Consider the following 19216-nt stretch of genomic DNA (forward strand, 5'->3'; position numbering starts at 1 on the left):
CTGGGATTACAGGCGTGAGCCACTGCTCCCGGCCTGCTTTATTTTTTATAGTAAAGTGTAAAAACAAATACTATTTGTAAAGATGAAAACAAATACTATTAAATTAAAACTACTCCCTCTGGTGTCCCTTCAGTCCCCAGGGTTAGGTATCATTGGGGCAGCAAGGGCATTAAGAGTTCTGCCTTCCTGTCCCCTTCCTCTTCTCTCCAAAAAGCTCTGACTGCAGCCTCTTGGCAGCTCAGAGATGATCACTTCAGGGGGTGATGAAGGGGTCACTGGCAGCCCAAGGATGGATGGCAGGGAGGTTAAGCACACCCGCACCTCCCTAGCAATCTTCCTGGAATCCTGGGAGAAGAGCTGCTGGGTACAACTGACCCTTCTGGCTCAGCAACGCTAGGAGTGCTCTGGCTAGAGGGTGGATCTCTATCCACTGAGGCAGCATAACCTCTTGCCTAGAGGGCTGAGCTAATGTTCCAGCATATCCCAGTTTGAGGTGGACCATCTGGCTGAGTCCCAGATGCTGTGACTGCAAGGAGGGAGCTCAGAGACGTGGGGTTGAGCAGCTTCATCCTGGCTTTTGCCCTGGATGCCAACTTTGCCTTGAATGCTTCGCCCAGACCTTAGTAGAGCTGGAACTTCTTATCATTTCCACTCCTGCAGAAATGTTACCTCTGCAAGGGAGCCTTCCTAACCACCTGACCTATAGTGCGCCAGCACTGGCTGTCATCCTGTCCTAAAGTTGCTCCTGGTGGCCACCCCCTGATCTTTTCCTATTTGTTTCCTCAGCATCTGTGTTTTCCAACCCCTACTCCCAAGCAGAACATAAGCCCCTGAAGAACAGGGAACAGGGAACACATGGTTTCTGCCCTCCACTGCCCCTTGGCACCTGGCAGTGCCTGGCACACCCTGGAAAGGCAGTGCATGTTTGTGGAAGGGACAGGCACCCAGGTGGGTCATTGGGCTGCGTGGGAAGAAAGTGCCACAGGCTGAGACCTTGGGAGGGGCAGCGAGGAGGTGACCGGTACTAAGGTCACTTCACAGATGGTCTCTGAGGAAGGAAGAACAGAGGGACCCAGCGGTGTTGCTGGGAACAGCCAGCAGTTAGAGGCAGGGGGAGCACAAAATGGGGCACTTGGGAGGGCTCTGGGACGCAGGCTGACAGACAGGCCCAGTGCAGAGTGGAGGCCAGAGGGGGTACAACGCAGGTGGCTGGAGAGTGGGTCAGGGCTAGTTCAAGGCTTGGCATTTTGCTTCATTTTGTTTTTCTTGGCCAGCAGCTGTGCAGAGAGTGAGGAGAGGTTGGTGGGGCTGCCTTTCTGATGGAGGTCAGAGTGGCAGAAGGGAAGTTCCATGGCAGAAGGGCTGGGTTGTTGGGCCTGAGAGTTAGAGGCTACAGTGAGCTATCATCACACTACTGCACTGCAGCATGAGCAACAGAGCAAGACACCTTCTCTTAAAAAGGTGAGGGATGGGGGCATGGGGGCCAGTGGCTCACGCCTGTAATTTCAGCACTTTGAGAGGCTGAGGTGGGAAGATCACTTGAGCCCAGGAGTTCTTTATAAATAAAGTAATTAGCTCGACATGGTTGCATGTGCCTCTAGTTCTGGCTACTCAGGGTGAGGATGCTGAGGTCAGAAGATGGCTTGAGCTCTGGAGGTCAAGGCTGCAGTGAGCCATGGTGGCTCCACTACACTGCAGCCTGGGTGACAGAGCAAGACCCTGTTTTTGTTTTTGTTTTTTTAAAGTACACGGGGTGGCCGCTGCACCCCCTTGGGAGATCCTGGCCCGGCAGGTCTCCCAGGCTCCCCAGGGACTAGGGTCTTGCAGCCTGTTAGGGCCAAGCCAGGTCCAGCCCACCTGCCCAGCTGCCATGTGCCCACCATGCGCCTGTATTTTTGTTAGACACTAGCTGAGCAGCCCGAGTGCCAGGCTCTGTGCCAGGCACTGGCACTGGGGAGACAGCACCAGATGACCTCAGAAGAGAGGGGTGAGCAAGTCAGCCACGGCCACAGTGACTAACTGCCCAAGCACAGTGCGGCGGCTGCTGGCGAAGATGCCCTGAGCCAGGTCTTGGAGGCTGAGTCAGTGCTTGTACTGCAAAAAAGAGAAAGGGAGTGAGAGATTGATGGCGACTGGAGGGATAGGAAGGACCTGCAGGGGCCTGCCCATGGCCTTCCTGGAGCTCCTTCCCCATCTCCACTGCAAGCCCAAGGCTGCTTGCAACCTCCTCCCAGGTCCCCAGGCTGCCAGGCACTCCCCTTTCCAGTCTGGCCTGTCAGACGTTCCTGAAACACTCCTTCAAAGGGCCATGTCGTCCCCACAGCCGCCCACTCAGCCCACATGCCCCTTTCCCAATGTTTCCTCCACAGGGCTTGCCCATGCTGCATGTTCTCCTCAGCCCTCATCGCAGGCCCCACCTGCTCTCTGCACATAGCCCTGGCTGTGTCTGGTCCTCTTCTTCCTTTCCACCTGTCACCCCCAGCCCGCAATAGTGGCAGCTCCCATGTGCACAGCACAGCTGTGTCCCAGCTGCTGTCCTCAGCACTCGCCCCTCCTAGCAGCCCTAGGTCCTCAGACTTACTGTCATTCATATTTTACAGACAGGGAAACTTTCCAGGGTCACTCAACGGGGAACTGATACAGCTGGGATTATTTTATTTTTGAGGCAGGGTCTCACTTTCCCAGGCTTGGAGTGCAGTGGTGCAGCCTCAACCCCCTTGGTTCAGGTGATCCTCCCACCTCAGCCTCCCGAGTAGCTGGGACTATGGGTGTGTACCACCACACCTGGCTAATTTTTGTATTTTTTGTAGAGTGGGGTTTCACCATGTTGACCAGGCTGGTCGCAAACTCCTGGGCTCCAGTGATCCACCTTAGCCTCCCAAAGTGCTGAGATTATAGGGATGAGCCAACGTACCTGGCCTAGAGCTAAGATTAAAGTCCTGCCGTTGACCACTGCAGGGCACTGCCATAGCCTGTCCAGCTCTCTCCTCGGCTCTGGACATCCTGGACCACACCTGCCACTTCATGGGGAAGTGCCCTGCTTGGTCTTTGGGCTTTAGTCCCACTTCACACACAGGAGGACAAGAACCATTCCTCCCTTCCCTCATCCGTGTAGAAGTGCTGGATAAAGCCTGCCAATCAATTCATTGTAAAAGGGGGTGCAGGGGTTGACAACTGACTAGTGTAGGAGCAGAGGACCTAGGGGTGGATCTCAGCAAAGCAATTTGCAGGGCACTGCTGGGCAGGAGTCCCTCATGCCCAAGTGTCTGGGCTCTGTATCTCCCCCAGGCTGTAGCTAAGGGCCCAGGGAGCAGGAGCAGAAGCAGATGCTGGAGAACTGAACTTAAAGGACAGGACTTACAGTGTTGAGGTCACACAGGAAAGTGCAGGCTCAGTTAGCCAGAGCCTCAAGGCCGTGGTAAGTGTTTTGACTCTCCCCACCACCCCAGACAGAGTCTCACTCTGTCGCCAGGCTGGAGTGCAGTGTTGCAATCTCAACTCACTGCAACTTCCACCTCCCAGGTTCCAGTGATTCTTCTGCCTCAGCCTCCCAAGAGGCTGGGATTACAGGCGTGTACCACCATGTCTGGCTAATTTTTGTGTTTTTAGTAGAGCTGAGGTTTCACCATATTGGCCAGGCTGATCTCCAACTCCTGGCCTCAGGTGATCCACCCACCCGGGCCTCCCAAAGTGCTGAGATTACAGGCGTGAGCCACCGCCCAAGCCTGAGGGTTTTGACTTTTGTGCAGAAGCGGGGAGCCCCTGGAAGGTTTTGGGCAGAGAAGAAACAAAATCTGGTTTATAAAACTTTTAAACATTACTCTGGCTGCTGTGTTGAGAAAAGACTATTGGGAACGGAGAGGAAGGAGGTGATTGCAATAATCCTGGCAAGAGATGGCAGTGGTTTGGCCTGGGGAAATAGCAGTGTGGGCGGTGAGAAGTGGTCGGAGTGTAGGTGCATTTCCCAAGTACAGACAGTGGGATGTGCGATGCAAGAGAACAGAGACAAGGACTCCAGGTCTGTGTAGCTGGCAGGATGGAGACGCCCTTTGCCTACTGTAGGCAAGATGCAGGTGGAGCAGGTTTGGGGAGGAAATCAGGAATTTGTTTCTTATCCTGGGGCATCTCTTGCAACACAGTAAACCTCTGGTCAAACTATGTCTTGCAGTTTGGGGTTTGGAAAACATGGGCTTCAAGTGACTTAAGTCATGGAGGATAAAGGTTTGCATCTACTCAGAAAACATTAGCTGCAGTCTTGACTATTCATTTATTCATTCAATCATTCATTCATTTGACAAATACTTGTTAGACATGTACCATGTGCCAGGCATGGTGCTAGGTTCTGGAGACTTTGCAGTGAAAAAAAACTGCCCTCAGAGAGCTTACATTCTAGAAAGGGAGGGGGAATAGATGATAAATAATAAGCAAGTAAATTGCAAAGAGGCCAGGTGCTGTGGCTCACTCCTGTAATCCTAGTGCTTTGGGAGGCCAGGGTGGGTGGATCACTTGAGGTCAGAGGTTCGAGACCAGCCTGGCCAACATGGTGAAATCCTGTCTCTACTAAAAATACAAAAATTAGCCGGATATGGTGGTGGGCACCTGTAATCTCAGCTATTCAGGAGGCTGAGGCAGGAAAATTGCTTGAGCCCGGGAGGTGGAGGTTACAGAGATCCAAGATCGTGCCACTGCACTCCAGCCTGGGTGACAGAGCAAGACTCTGGATAGATAAACAGAGACAGGGTAGGGGGAGACAGGCAGATGGGAGCTTGGGCAAGTGGGCCTCACTGAGAAGGTGGGCCTGGAGCAACGGCTGGAAGGAGGAAAGAGGAAGGTGCCATGTGTGGTCAGAAGGCCTGGGCAGGGCACCAGCTCCAGAGAACAGCAGGCAGGTCATTGGGACCACTTGAGTCTTTGCAGACACTTAAGATCTTGGCTTCCTCTCCTAGGTGAGGAGGAAGCCAGGATTTGCACCCAGGAGCAACATACTGTGAGGCCAGTTGCTTCTCTGGAAATCAGCCTTCACCACCTCTTTGCCATCTCTGAGAAGGCTGGTGGAGGCCTGTCTTCCTGAAGGATCATTGCTTCTCACCCTAGGTGTCCGCCCTAAGTGGCTGAGTGTTTGCAGAGCCAGCTGCCAGCAGTGGAGTGGGGGTAGGGAGGGTTCTGGCCTGGCCCATCCCCACTGATTCCCATGAGGCCCAAATAAGCCCTTATACTGGAGAGGGGTTTCGTGTGGGAGAGAGGCTGGCTAGAGCGTCCAGAGATGGAAGCAAAAGGGAATCAACAATCAGAAGGCACAATGGCTCAGGCAGATCGCAGGGGCAGCAGCTTGCTGCGCTGAGTACAGTCAAGCTGTTTTCAAGAGTGAGAGGAAAAACACAAGAGCAAGTGCCGAAAGAGTGCTGTCCTGTGTGCCCCTGCGCAGTCCCACCCAGGCCTCCGTAGCAGGGGGGATCTGGGCCAGCAAGGCCTGCCTGTGGTCCATGCTGGGGGCGTGGGCTGCAGAGCCTGGCACGCAGAGCCTGGCCCTGTGCTTGCACAGCTGTGAGCCCTGAGCGGGCAGGGCTGTTTGGAAACTATCCTGACTTGGGAAGCCTCAGCAAGGCGGCACAGCTATGGTTTGGGAGAAACCCCAGATGGTGCCTCTCTTCACCCAGAACCTTCCTCTCCCCTCCAAAAGGGATCAGACACTAGGCTGAGAAGCCCTGGCTGCCACTCATAGCCCCCAGCCCAGCTGCTCTTGTGGGCTGTCCCATAACCAGCTGAGGTGCTGAGCAGGTGTTGGTGGGTGAGTCACCGGAGGAAGCCAGGTGTGCCAGCCAGGCTAGGCTCAAGTGGGTGGCTGGGCTGCAGGGCTCAAGCTCCTAGCCCGTGGCCACCCTGCTTCTGTGCCATCTAAAGAGATGACGTCTCTGTGAACTACCCTGGCTCTGCTCCTGCTTCCTCCCCTCTGCCCCAACGGCTGCTGTGGCCTCACAGAGGCCAAGGGCTGGGAGCCTGCCCGCCTCTGCCCCAGCTAAGAGTCAGCTTCAGGGCAGCTGGGCGGTCCTTGCTGGGGCTGGGCCCAGGCTGCCCAAATTGGATGCATGGCCTGGGCCAGAAGGAGTGGCTAACTGTAGACACCTGAACTTACACAGGTCACATTCCCTCCAGAGGGTTTCAGAGCCTATTTGTTCAGAGAGGTTGGGCAGTGTATTCAAAAACTAAATTGGGGGTGGGGCAGCTAATAGAGTAGGTGACGTAGTCAACCAAATGCACTGTGTAGGCCTCTGGCAAATCTCCTTTCAAACAGACCAACTGTTCGAGGACATTTTAGAGACAGAAAACTGAACACAGGTGTTGGATGATGATAAGGAAGTCGCGATGATTTTGTTAGGAAATAATGGTATTATGATTAGATTAGGGGGAAATCTTTATCTTTTCTGTAGAAGTTCTTTATGGGTAAAACGATACAATGTTTGTATTAGCTTTAAAATTCTCTGGAAGGAGAAGAGCAGGAAGGGGAGTGGAAGGCAGGGGCTAAAGACACGGGCTAGGTGGAACGAAGATGGTCATGATCATCGCTCACAGTGAGGGACGGTTGGGGACTTAGTCTGTGGTCTCTCTTCTTCATGGTGTTGCAAACCTCCACAGCAAACAGTTAAACCAAAAGACAGGGATGCGGGGGAGGGTGGGCCCACAGATGCGGAGCGGCTCTCAGGGTGAGTGGGAGGGGGTGTGGGTCTGTGGGGGTATGAGTGGCTGGAGGTGGGTGGGTAGGAGGGCTGTTTACGTCTGGGTGTGGGGAGGATAAGTGGGTGTGTGAGTGGGTAGGTGTGGGGTCTGTGGGGGATGAATGGGTATGTGGGTCTCTGTGTATGTGGGTGAGTGGGTGTGTGGGGGTCGTGGGTGGGGGGCTGGGTATATGTGGGTGTCCCTCCTCTCCTGGGAAGTATGTGGGGTCCATTTTACAGATGAGAACACTCAGGATCCGAGAGGTCACAGTTTGTAAGGGAGAGGGGGGTCCAGGTCTTGGAACCCAGTTCTCTGACCCACTGCCACAGCTGAGATGTCCAGGCCAAGTCCTGGGAGCACCTCGGCTCTCAGCCTCCACCCTGTGTGAGTGACACCCTCCCTTCTCCTCCCCAGCTGTCCTTGCTCAGCCGGCTCCTGGGCCTCATGAGGCCATCATCTCTCAGGCAGTACCTGGGCTCTGTGCCCTTGCCACCCTGCCAGGAGCAACAGCCAAAGGCCAGTGCCGAGCTAGACCACAAGGTGAGCACCCGGCACCTGCCTGCACCACCACCACAGGTAGCAAGGAAAGGTAGGGCTGTCCACATTACATGGCCTGTGGGTCCTTCCAGAACCCCAGAGCCATGCCAAGGAGAGGCCAACAGGCTGCCTTCCTGTGTTGGGCGTAGGTGCTCAGCATCTCTCCTGTAATTTGTGCTGTTATCCGTGCCACAGGGGCAGAGGACACCTTGTACGGGGGCCGATGTCCGCCTGTCCATGCTCATGTGCCTTCTGTCAATCTGGGGTTGTCTATTAGTCTTACAGCACAGTTGAGGGAGGACGCAGGAGCTGAATGCTGGCAGGGGGATGGGAGCACATCAGGATAAGTGCAAGGCTGTCTAGACATGCAGGACACCCCTTCTGCAGGCAGAGCTGGTTCAGCCTCCCTGTTCGTTTTCACTATGGTTGTCAATGAGGCTGAGTCCTTGGCCTGTCCCCAGTTCTTCCTAATTGACTTTCCAGACATTGCCCAGCTTTCCTGAAAGCCAAGCTTTGGTGGGAGTCAGGAGCAACAGGGTGCCCCAGGGCCTGCAGGTTGTGGAGTTTGTAACAGTGAGGGCTGTGAGTCCCTGGGTGAACATCAGAGCAGGGATGATGGTGGCTGTGAGGGCTTCAGAGTGGGCGTCCCAGGCCCAGCTTCCTGAGGAGCAGGGCTTAAATCCTGGTGCACTCTCCTGCCCCTGGGGACTCTGGGATAAAGAATGGAGATAGGGATCATCTTAATTGGGGAAGGTGGTAATTCCAAAAACTCACTCGGAGGCTGGATGTTGATGATACAGAATTCCAACCTTTGGGCTTCACTCTGCAAATCAGATAATTAATTACTTAATGAACACAAATGAACCATTAAGGAGATATGCTAATCCCCAGGTGCACGCTCCTCTCCTGGAACATGTGGGGAAGGTTGTCTTTCAGTTGTGCCTAATATTAGTGCGTTTATGAGGCTGCTGCCTCCCAGGAGAGCGTGAGCTGTCTGCATGCCCCTTCTCCTGTGCCAAGTATTTCCCCAGAAACTGAAGCTGCTTATAGGCTGGTTATGGGGCTTCTAGAAAGGAGGTGGGGGTCAGCCCTGGGGTGGTCTGTCTGAGCAGGACTCAGGAGGCCTGGGTACTGGGGAAGGAAGAAGAAGGCGAGTGGCAAGAGAGGAAAGAGGCTCACGTCCGGATGAGTGGAGAGCGTGGCCTGCAGGTACTTTGGGGGCCAGTCCCAGGCCTTACCTAGCAGAGACGTGGTTCCTGCCAGGCTCACTGCAGTTCAGAGGCTGTCCAGGCGGCAGAAGACGTCCTTTCAGCAGCTGGGGAAGAGGGGCAGTGAGCAGGCTGAGGGTGCCCTTTCTTTTGAGGACCGTTCTTACACACCTAAAGAAGGTTTGAAAGGATCCCCCTGGTCGGCCGCCATATTGGAAATGACCTGTTTGGCCTGAAAACATGGAAGCACTGTGCAGCTAGGCAGAGCCCCAAAAGGGTAGGGTGCTCTGGTCCAGGGCAGTGGAGGGGCAGGCGAGGCCCAGGCAGCTCTCAGAAGGCCTTTGCTGCAGCACAAGAACACCTTAGATTCTGCTGCACTCCCCTTCACCTCTGTCTCCGAGTGAGGGAGCCCTGGGCAGAGGAGGGTGCATGGGCAGAGCAGTATGAAACAGGCCCCTGGGCTGGGCGCTGTTCTAACTGGGAGGGGCCAGCTGGGGCAGGTGACTGGGCTCCACTCCCACCCCAGCCGACTGACTCCTCATTAGGCCTGAGCATGTTTTATCTTCAAAGAGGTAAGATGGGCCACTCACCAGCCAAAACCAGGGGCGGCAGCAGCATCCACCCTATTTTATAAGGAGTGGTGGTCTGGGCCATGGCTGAGCCTTTCATCCCCAGAACTCAAAGTCTTTGCCTTTTTGTTTCCCTTCTGTGCAATGGGGAAACTGAGGCTACAGTAAGGTTGAACTGAGGTGCCCCAGCCTGGAGGAAATGGCTACTTTTCCAGCCTTGGGGCTGCTGAGCTGAGCCTCTGTCCTTTGATGCCTGCCCATCCCCCGGGCCCTCTCACTCCTGTCTGGGAGATTTCCTGCCCTGTGCCACTGGGTCACAGCCCTCCTCCAGTCCTGCAAATAAATACTTCTGCCTCGCTCCTTCCCCACCTCCTCTCCCTGCCTCAGGCCTTGGCCCAGCCTCTCCCTCTGGGATGAGGCTGGAAGAGCTGCTCTTGGCGTCCAGGGCACAACTTTCTCTCCTCATTGATCCCATGGCAAATAAAGTTGTCCCTTTGCTTGCCCCCTGTCCAGCTAGACTGTGGGCACAGCCAGTGTCTCTCAGCATTGCGTCCCACATTTGGCAGTAGATGAACAAATGAATGAATCCAGTTTTAATTCCTGCGTCCTTCTCTAAACTCCCTTCCTCCGCCCTGTTCTGGCTCCTGCTCTCCTGCACCCATTCTAGAAACCTCCCACCTCCTGCACGCCATCTGACTAGCCTCTAATGGTGGCCCCTTTGTCTCTTAAGGTCTTTGTATCATTAAGGCCACAAGAGCTCATAGCCAGCCTGCCCTTCTCCTGCAGGAGATCCTGGACTAAAGTGTTACCTGCGTGCGGCAGAACCAATCCCAGCATATCATTTGTAATGAGAAGCTAGTGAGGTCCTGCCTGGGAAAGCACCAAGCACTTCAGCAAAGGAAGCTATGCGCTCCTGCTGCAGCTGTGCATGGGGGTCAGGAACTGGAGAGAGTCAGGGGCAACACAGGTTCCTGCACTGCCCATGTGTCCTAGCTTTGACCACAGAGTCCTAGATGAGCAGGCAGAGCTTATATGGAATATAAGAGCTTCTGTGGACTATCCTGCTTAGTGAGCTGATGAGAATATTTTTAGCATTTTGAAGAGCTTCTGGATAAAGAAAACAAAGCTGAGCCCCTTTCGTTATCGATGGCCCTGTGCATGCCTGGTTTGAACTGGACTTTATTCCTGGAGAAGAATAAACATCTGGGTTGGTGTGATGCTTGGAGGTCTGGTACAGCCCATCGAGAGGCAGAGACCCTATTTGGCTGACAGAGGTGGGAGAGGGTGTTTTCCTGTAGGAGAGTTAAGACAGGAGAGTATAATACTTAGAGCTGGCTTCCAAGTGCTTCCCTTTGGCCCATGGATACTGATTTGCCCCAATTGCCTTCCCAGGCAATCAAGGGAGACTGTCCTTCTGGGTGCAGGCAGAAAAATGTTGCATAACTTGACTCAGTGACTCAATTTGCCACTGTCTCTCCAAGCTACCACCTGAGCCCACCAACCCAGAACCAGGGACTTCCTGGAGCAGATTGTTTCCCTGTAGCTGACTTGTATAAACCATATCTGGCCAGATATTATCTGGTGTGTTCTGTCCAGCTTCAGGACTCAGGGTCATGGAGGGTCATGACCTGTTCACTTCTGTTTTTTGAGACAGGGCCTGTCTCATTCTTTCGCTCAGGCTGGAGTGCAGTGGCGCCATCAAGGCTCACTGAAGTCTTGCCTTCTCAGGTTCAGTAGATCCTCCCACCTCAGCCTTCCAAGTAGCTGGGACAGGCATGCACTACCATACCAGGCTAATTTTTATTTATTTATTTATTTGAGACAGAGTCTTGCTCTGTCGCCAGGCTGGAGTGCAGTGGCATCTCAGCTCACTGCAACCTCCACCTCACGGGTTCAAGCGATTCTCTGCCTCAGCTTCCTGAGCAGGTGGGACCACAGGCGCATGTCACCATGTTGGCCAGGATGGGCTCGATCTCTTGACCTTGTGATCTACCTGCCTCAGCCTCCCGATATTTATTTATTTATTTTTTGAGATGGAGTTTCACTCTGTCACCCAGGCTGGAGTGCAGTGACCCAATCTCAGCTCACTGCAACCTCCATCTCCCAGGTTCAAGCAATTCTCCTGCCTCAGCCTTCTGAGTAGTTGAGATTGCAGGCATGCACCACAATGCCTGGCTAATTTTTGCATTTTTAGTAGAGACAGGGTTTTACCATGTTGGCCAAGCTGGTCTCAAACTCCTGACCTCTGGTGATTTGCCCACCTTGGCCTCCAAAAGTACTAGGATTACAGGTGTGAGCCACCATGCCAGGCCAATTTTTTCTTTTTTTTATGGAGATGGGGTTTTGCCATGTTGCCCAGACTGGTCTCAAACTCCTGAGCTCAAGCAATCCTCCCACCTCAGCCTCCCAAAGTGCTGAGATTACAGGTGTGAGTCACCTCAGCAGACCCCCATTCACTTCCATTGAGATTACTGATATTTAGGCTGTGTCAAACCTGCCATTTAATACTACACTCCTTACCACACGTCCTAATTGTTTCTTGCTTTTCTTTTGTTCTACTGATGCTCCGTTTTTTGTTGTTTTTGAGACAGAGTACAGAGTCTTGAACTCCTGACCTCAGGTTATCTACCTGCCTCGGCCTCTCAAAGTGCTGGGTTTACAGGCATGAGCCAACAGGTCCAACCTACTGATGTTCTATTGATGAGGTTTTTAATTCCATTTTCCCCCTTAGGGATTTGGGAGGTACAGAGTACCAGGATCTTTATGGTAGGGTGGAAGTTTTTCCCCCGGTTGGTTAAATTTGGGGACTGTGAAATTGTTAAGTGTTTCCTGTTGTATGGAAAGAAAACTAAGGACCACAAAGGGGGAAGGTCTCAGAGCTGGGGCAGAGTTGAGGCACCAGGAGCCTGGTCCCCATTTCTCCAGCTGCCTCCTGGGCATCTCCTCCTCCCAACTGGATGATGTCCTCAATAGACAACTAAGGGACAGTCTGCTGGTTCTGCACCTGTGATGGTCCCTGTGGGAGGCACCACCCAGACCAAGGCCCCCGACTGAGAGCAAGTGGCTGCAGCCAGCTTCCTTGAGGGGCACACCACTTAAGGTCCCCAGCTCATGCTCCTGAGGCCTGGGGATGTGTGGCTTATTAGAGAATTGCATTCATACAGAATGGAGTTACTGGGAGTGGGTGTGTGCTCCAGGGGTTGGGTGATGCTCTGGGGTAAACTTAGCCCAGCTGTGTCAACTCCACTGCACTCATGCTTCTGAGTAGCTCTGCCCATGTTCTGCAGAGGGCGTGGCCTCTGCTGTGTGTTTGTGTGTAAATGCGTGCTCTGCACATCTCCTGTATATCCTTGTGATGTGCCACGTGTGTTGATAGAGTTGGCAAACAAGTTTTACTGCTTCTTTCCTGCTGCTGTCACTGCAGTTGTCTGTCCCTGTGCTGGGTGACCCTGCCAAGAGCTGCCGTAATGGAAGGTTGTGATGGAGAAAGGCCTGGCTCTCACTGCAAGACCAGGCAGGGAGGGGGCTGCAGCCCTCTGGCAGCTGTGTGCTGGCCTCTGCCCTCTCTCACTGGCATGCTGAACTTCAGCAATGGGACATGTGTTCCTTTGGGCACCAGCCACTTACCCTCTGTCCCCCTGAAAGGCAGGTGGAGCCTCTGCCCCCATTCCCCCATGCTCTCTGCCTTCCCACTTGTCTGTCTCTTCCCTCCTGCCCCACTGGGCTGGGAACCTTGGTCAGGCCACGGTCAGGAGGGTTGGGAGGGAACTAACTGGTTTTGAGGAACAGAAAATGGATATTCAAAACTTGTGAGTTCCTCTCCTGGTGGTTCTGTCTTACTTCCTCCAAAGTATAGAACATCAAACATCTTTAAAAATAAACCTCAAAGAGGTGGCCTCTGGGAAGCTGACTCTCCAAGAGAGGGGGACCTCTACAGATCTGGGGACAGGCCAGTGCTCTGGGCATCCCAATGCCAGGCAGAGCCCAGGCTCAGGCCAGCTTTGTTTGGGTCCCCGAAATTCTGGTTTCTTTGCAAGTGTACGAGCAGGCTTGAAGTGACAGAGTTAAGCTGCGGAGGAAGGCTTGCATTCTTCAGCCAGCTTTTGCTCAGGGCCTTGGCAGTATCTGGGCCTGCTCCCTGCCCCACCCAGGCCCAGTCCTCCTGGAGACCCTTCTCAGCCTCTCTCCCTAGGCAAGTGACTCATCAGCTTCTAACCTAACACTCAACCTGGGTCTCATCCTTTAACTATTCTTGGACAACCCTGTGGATTGTCTTCCTCTCATTCTGACAGGAAAATAGACCCTAGTGCCTGTCACATCGTATGAAACCCTGCCATCTAGAGCCTCTGCCAGCTGGCCGGATGCACAGCTTCACTGCTGCACATCACACCGTGACATCTGAATTCAAGCAGTGATGGTCTCCCAGAAACACTCTGTTCTCACGCCATGTCTTTGCTCTTGTTGTCCCTCCTCCCTGCAGAGCCCAGCCTGTCTCTCCTGTCCTTGGATTGCTGCGGGCATGGCTCAACCCGTGGCTTGTTTACACGTTGCTTCACAAACCTGAACAGCTACCTTTTAGGGTCAATCCAGAGTTTCGCCTCAACCACAGCCTCCATGGCTCCCCCTGAAATGCCTCACCCTGTGGCTCATGCCTGTAATTTCAATGCTTTTGGAGGCCGAGGCAGGAGGATTATCTGAAGCTAGCAGTTCACAGACTACCTGCACAACATAGGGAGACCCTATCTCTGCAAATTTTTTTTTTTTTTTTTAATTAGCCAGGTGTGGTGTTAGCAGGACACTTGGCACACACCTGTAGTCCTAGCTAATCGGGAGGATGGTGCAAGCCTAGGACTTCAAGGCTGCAGTGTTTAAGGCTCCCAGCTGTGTTCTGAGGTGGGCCGGGTACAGTGGGGGAGGTCCATCACACGCTCTCCTCATTCTGCAGGAACAGCTGCCAGGCCCACCATGGCCTTCCCAAGTGCTTTCTGCACACCACCTTTTCTGTTCCTCTTCCGTGTCTTTGCCAGGCCTTTTTAGTGATGGAAACACAAACATAAATCCTTGAAAGCCCTGGGATAGCTCATCAGGCTTAGAGGGACCAAGGGCTAGACAGTATCACGAAACCTCAATGTCCCAACCTCCTCCTGGGGACTCTGGCCCTTGGCGCATTCCCAGACAGGCTGTCCCCTCCTTCCCTCAGCAGCCCTAGGCAAGTGACTCATCAGCTTAACCTAACATCCTTTAACCCTTCCTGGACAAGACAAAGCTTCTGTCCTCCTATCATAACCAGAGTGGTATCTCATTGGCTTGGCTTGGGTCAGGTGCCCATCTGCAAGCCCGTCACATTGCCAAGCTAGCTTACAGTGAATAGCCAGCCTGCGCCATGTGTCCACCCCTCGAGTCAGGGCTAGAGTCAGGGCCTGAGTGTAGGGGACAGGAGGCTGGGACACTCTTAAAAAGGAAGGGAAAGGAAAGGACAGGACCCCTGGACGTCCACAGCATCCCTGTGGTTCAGTCATGAGCAGTGGCCTTGTGCTCTGGTGTCCCTGGGAAGGATGAGGAGGGGAGTCCAAAGCTCTGGCCAGCTGTGCCAACACCCTGGAGACAATTCAGTAAGTGAAAAAGCGAAAGACAAGAGGGGGAAGCCATGGAGAAACCATTGAGGAAACAACACCCTGGCTGGTATCAGTGACCCCCTCCTGCACCCCACACGCTCACACGCACACTGACACATACACCAGCACACACGTGTACAGGCGTGTACTCTTAACACATATGCACAGAGAATCTTGGCCCTCTCTGGGCAGTCGGCAGAGCTAGGTTTTCTGGTCCAGATCTCCCTGGGGTCAAGGTCTCTGGTCCCAGCTGGAGGAGCAAGAAGATCTGGCCAATCCCTGCCTCTCATCTCCCCAACCCCCACCAGCAGGAAGCCAGAGAGGAAGGTGGGCTGGGTGGGAGCACTCTGCCCTCCAGCAAGGACTTGCCTCCAATGCTTTGGCTCCTGCCACCAGAAAGACAGAGGAATGGGGAGATGCTCTGAGATAACCTCCCCATGGCAGATCTGCAGCCTTCCATCTCTTTCCCTCCCCAGCCCCGTGCACCATGGCCTCCATATTCCCTCTCTATAAGCCAAAGCCAGGGTTGCTCAGGGCCGAGGCCCCACCTAGGGGTAGAACTTACCAGAGCCCTGCTGTGAAGGGTCTCAGATCTTTGAACTCACCTCTGGGAAGTCAGAGGTGCAGGCAAGGGCTCCAGGTCTGAGGATGTAGAGGGTGTGGGCATGTGCTGGGCCCCAAGGCCTCTGCGGCCTGGAAAGAGACACCCACCTCTGCCCAGCAGGGCTCAAAAGCAAACTTCCATTCAATGGCCATTCACTGCAGTGGAGCTGGAAGTCCTACCTGTCCAGCTGCTGCCAGCCCGTCTCCCATCACTCTAAATGGGCCTCATCCCTACTCCATGTTTAGGATCCCACCCACCCCCACCCCATACCCTAGCAGGAACTTTCATTGACAGAATTGGGTGTCTCTCCTGGCAGACCCTGTGAGGAGTCTGGCAGGCCCCATAAGTGACGCCTGCTCTCTGGCCTCTTAGCCCTGTGTCTTCCAGGACCCTGGGTTGGGAAGAGGTCTTAGGTCACCCACCTCATTTCCTAGTGGTCAGTCATATGTCTTCATTTCTTCCTCACTGCAACCTGTCCTGGTCAGAGCCACTTCTCAAGTCAGCTTGACTTTGGGAACAGAACTTTTGAAACTGCCCTCCGCTTCCTTCTTTAGTGCCTGCCAAAGTCAAGGTCAGGGGGTGCGACCTTGGAGCAGAAGCTGCCTGGGCAAGGGGAAGAGGTTATGCGATCTGCTCATGGGGCAGAGAAGACATGCCAGCCTTGTCCTGGTGGCCAATGCCACACTCCAGGATGGGCTCAGATGGCATGTACCTAGAAAAATGCATCCCCTCTTGCCTGGTGTCCTAATGACATACCAGTCACCTGCCCCCTAGCTCCCTCCCCAGACCACAGCTCTTGGCCTGGGGCCTGAGTAGCCCTACCTCAGCATTACTCATGACTAATTGTGCTCAACTGTGTGGATACCTAGACCATGCCCCAGGGACCCAGGCTGCAAAGAGCATTCCTCCTCTACCCTGGGGGAGCAGCCTCAGCCTCGCCCTATCCTGTGGAGCCTTGCTTTCTCCCAAGGGGGATGTCAACAGTGTGAGTCCTCTTTAGAGACCCCACCACCACCCATGCACACTTGGGGAGCTTGTCCTGCTGAAGGCTCAGAGCCCGGACATCTGCTCTTGGGCCAGACCTGCCCTTCCTTGACACAGGGTCATGCACATCAGGGGACCTCCCCACACCGCAGCTTCCGTGTCTGCTGAAGGTGGGGTCCCAGGCCCTCTCTGCCTGCCCTACTGCACCAGGATGCTGTGAAGTGGTACTACATATGTTTAAATTGAACCAAAAAAGGGAAAAAAGGATTGTGGCCCAGCCACATCCTTGGGTCTGAAAGGGCCCGGGTAGACCAGTGCCGCTTCAGCCTCTCCCAGACTCCACTGGCTCTAGAGTCCATCTTCAGTCCTGAGAGGACTCATGTGTGACAATGATGACACCTAAGGCAGCATGCTTCTCCAGGGCTAGGCTGGACCTCTAGGCTCTCGAGATTGCCTAGGGCTGTATGCATACTCCTAGGCGGCCACCACCCAGGGCCCATGAGCATCGAAAGGGGAAAACATGGGGACCGCCTTGATTCCTGGTACCCCAGGCCAGAATCCCAGCAGCAGCAGCAGACATCAGAGCCAGCTTCCTGAGTGAGAGGCAAGGATGCCTAGGGTTGATTCTCCTGGGCCACAGCAGCCTGGCTGGGAGAGCTGTGCTCTTTGGGTCCATCTTTGTCCTTCCCAGCAGGTGTTCCTGGGTCAGCCTCGGTTCTCCCCACAACACACACACAGCAGCTGCCCCAGAGCCTGGCTGGACCTGCTCCCGCAGGGTCCTCCTGCCAGAGACAAGGTCTGTCTGCCTCACCTGATCTGGCAGCCTTCAGGAGAGGGCTTGGTTTGAAGACTTGCCCAGGGTAAGGCTGGATTCTTGGTCATGACCTGAGGGGGGAGAAAGGTTATATGTTCTGGCCAGCATGAGTGGCTTCCTGGGAGAGCCTCTCCCTCCCCCTTTCCTGCCCTCCTTCAGCGTAAATAGCCCAGGCCACAGCCCGCTCCCTTGGCATTGGCTAGAGGGGAATTTTCTAAAGGATGAAGTTCCTGGGAAATGTCCACCCTTTTCCCTTTTGTCTATGACAAAAGCGCTGCTAATGGATCCTGCTTGACTTGGGAGTCAGCTGGAGGTGCCTGGGGTCAGAACGAGTTGCACTAGAACATGGAGACACTGACCTCCCTTCTTCTGGTGACGGTCCCTGTCTGCTCTCTGTCATCACTCAGCCTTGTCATTCCTTCCCCAGTGGGGAGGGCATGACCTGCTTTTAAGGCTCTAGAGCCAGGAGTGAGGCATTCCTGCATGGAACTTTCGAGAAGAGCCTGCCCACCAGATGCTGGGGAAAGACCCAGAAAATGGGAGCTGTGGGCCTTGCTGGCACCGGTGGCAGGAACAGGCCCGGCTTTCTCGTCAGATCTGGGCATGCCTGTAGACTTGGCCTGTCCCCACGATGTTGACTGAGGTTTCCGGGGTCCCCTTTCCCATCAGGGCTTCCCAGCCTGACTAATGTGCCATGAAGGAGGAGCTAGGCTGCCCTAGCTGGCCAGGGTCCCATCTTCAGACAAGGTCCTGAGGCCCGGAGGAGTGTAGCCTCCCAGCACCCATGGAGGGCTAATCCTGAGGCAAACAGACGTCCCCACCACACCAAACAGTTCTAAGAGACCTGGAAGGGCCTCCCTCTGGCATATGGAAGGGCCACCTTGTGTTCCCAGAGGGAGAGGAAGCAGGTAAGGCAGGAAGTGCAGCCTTGGCCCAACCTCCCTCTCCTGCCTCCTGGAAGGGAAGACAAAACGCCATGCCTCTGAGGTGCCAGCCAGGACAGGAGCAGACTTGCTAAGTTCAGGAATTGGTCACACTGCAAAGGAAGCAGGAAGTGCAGCTCTCACAGGGGCCCTTGTCTTGCAGGGAAGGTCCCCCTCACTTGCCTACCCCTGCACCCCTCCTGGGCCTGCCCCTGCTCTCCCAGCTGCTGGTGGTTTAGATGGGGAGACTCAGGGTCTCCCTGCTCCCAGCCACAGAGTCCCCAGTTTCTACTGAGGTTTTGTTCCTCTGGCCTTCACAGAGAGAGGAGTCTGGTGGCAGGGTGGGGACTCCTTACCCACTGTTTGGACAGGACCGAACTCTCTCTTACCTTTTCGTACCTCTGAAACCAAGAGTCCTGGGGAAATGCAGGGAGGAGGTGGAAGTGTGGGCGCTTCCCATGCTAATAATGAAGGCTTCTTTTCAGAATCCCTACTGGGAACCCAGCTTCGGCCACAGCCCCCCTAGATGCTCCAAGGGAGGGGCTCTGCACAGCCACCAATCTCCTTAAATTGGGTCAGTGTCTTCCCTAAAGGGCTTCCCCTCACTTAGACCCAACTACAGGGAACACCCTCAAATGCAAGGAAGACTACCCAGCCTCCAGGCAGTGGCAGGTTTCGTGTTTTCCCTTTGGAAAAAAACAGCTTACACAATGTGGTTTAACAGGGCTTTTCTCTAGGACTGCCATTTCCTACTCACTAACCACCCAAACACTAGGAATAGTTTTCCTTGGATTCCCCTCCCCCCACTCCCTGCCCCCTGCAGATTCAATTATGGGAATCAGCATAAGAAACAAGTTGTGAAACCAGTAACTCTCCACTGCCTGGTGGAGGTCCACTGATAGATTTCCTCCTTGGTATTCCTCCAGGGCATTCCTTAGATCTCAGACCCTCAACACCCCTCCTTCTAGGAGGGGAAGTTCTGCAGCCTCTGCCTTACAAGCAGACGCCCCCATGAGCCCATGGGTGGGGCAGGCCACTGAGCTGTGCCTCCAGGGACTGGGAGTGAAAGGTCTGAGAGGGACAGGCTCCCTCCCAGGCCCGCACATTCTCCCTCGCAAAGAGTCCAGGGTGCATTTGATGGCTCTGATAACCCTTGGTTGTTTTCTTCGGCATCCCTGCCACCTCTCAGCATTAGCTTGCCCTCTCAAAGAGGGGCCTCAACTTCTTTTTTTTTTTTTTTTTTTTTTT

General features: G+C 54.4%; 1 protein-coding gene and 1 long non-coding RNA gene across 9 annotated transcripts in view; one reads left to right on the top strand and one right to left on the bottom strand.

The window, feature by feature from the left end:
- FAM178B (family with sequence similarity 178 member B) overlaps positions 1-19216 on the top strand; it is a 76037-nt gene that overhangs the window by 51170 nt on the left and 5651 nt on the right. For both annotated transcript variants that reach the window (XM_017523928.2, XM_037736945.1), the window contains exon 8: positions 7129-7254. In XM_017523928.2, the coding sequence (XP_017379417.2) occupies positions 7129-7254 (126 nt within the window). The remainder of the gene's footprint in view (positions 1-7128; positions 7255-19216) is intronic.
- Positions 7216-19216, bottom strand: part of LOC119470441 — a 22860-nt gene continuing 10859 nt past the window's right edge. Inside the window, exons 4-8 of one of the 7 annotated variants that reach the window (XR_005199350.1) lie at positions 16995-17116; positions 15670-15850; positions 15249-15336; positions 14810-14893; positions 13821-14057 (exon numbers count right to left, since the gene is read on the bottom strand). This is a non-coding gene — a long non-coding RNA (uncharacterized LOC119470441). Of the gene's footprint in view, positions 8075-8489; positions 8631-13820; positions 14058-14451; positions 14894-15248; positions 15337-15669; positions 15851-16994; positions 17117-19216 lie in introns of those variants that run through there. The other 6 variants (XR_005199349.1, XR_005199352.1, XR_005199351.1 and 3 more) reach the window with 6 other exon arrangements.

This window comes from Cebus imitator, unplaced genomic scaffold (assembly GCF_001604975.1).
Source record: "Cebus imitator isolate Cc_AM_T3 unplaced genomic scaffold, Cebus_imitator-1.0 Scaffold31, whole genome shotgun sequence".
NCBI classification, from domain to species: domain Eukaryota; kingdom Metazoa; phylum Chordata; class Mammalia; order Primates; family Cebidae; genus Cebus; species Cebus imitator.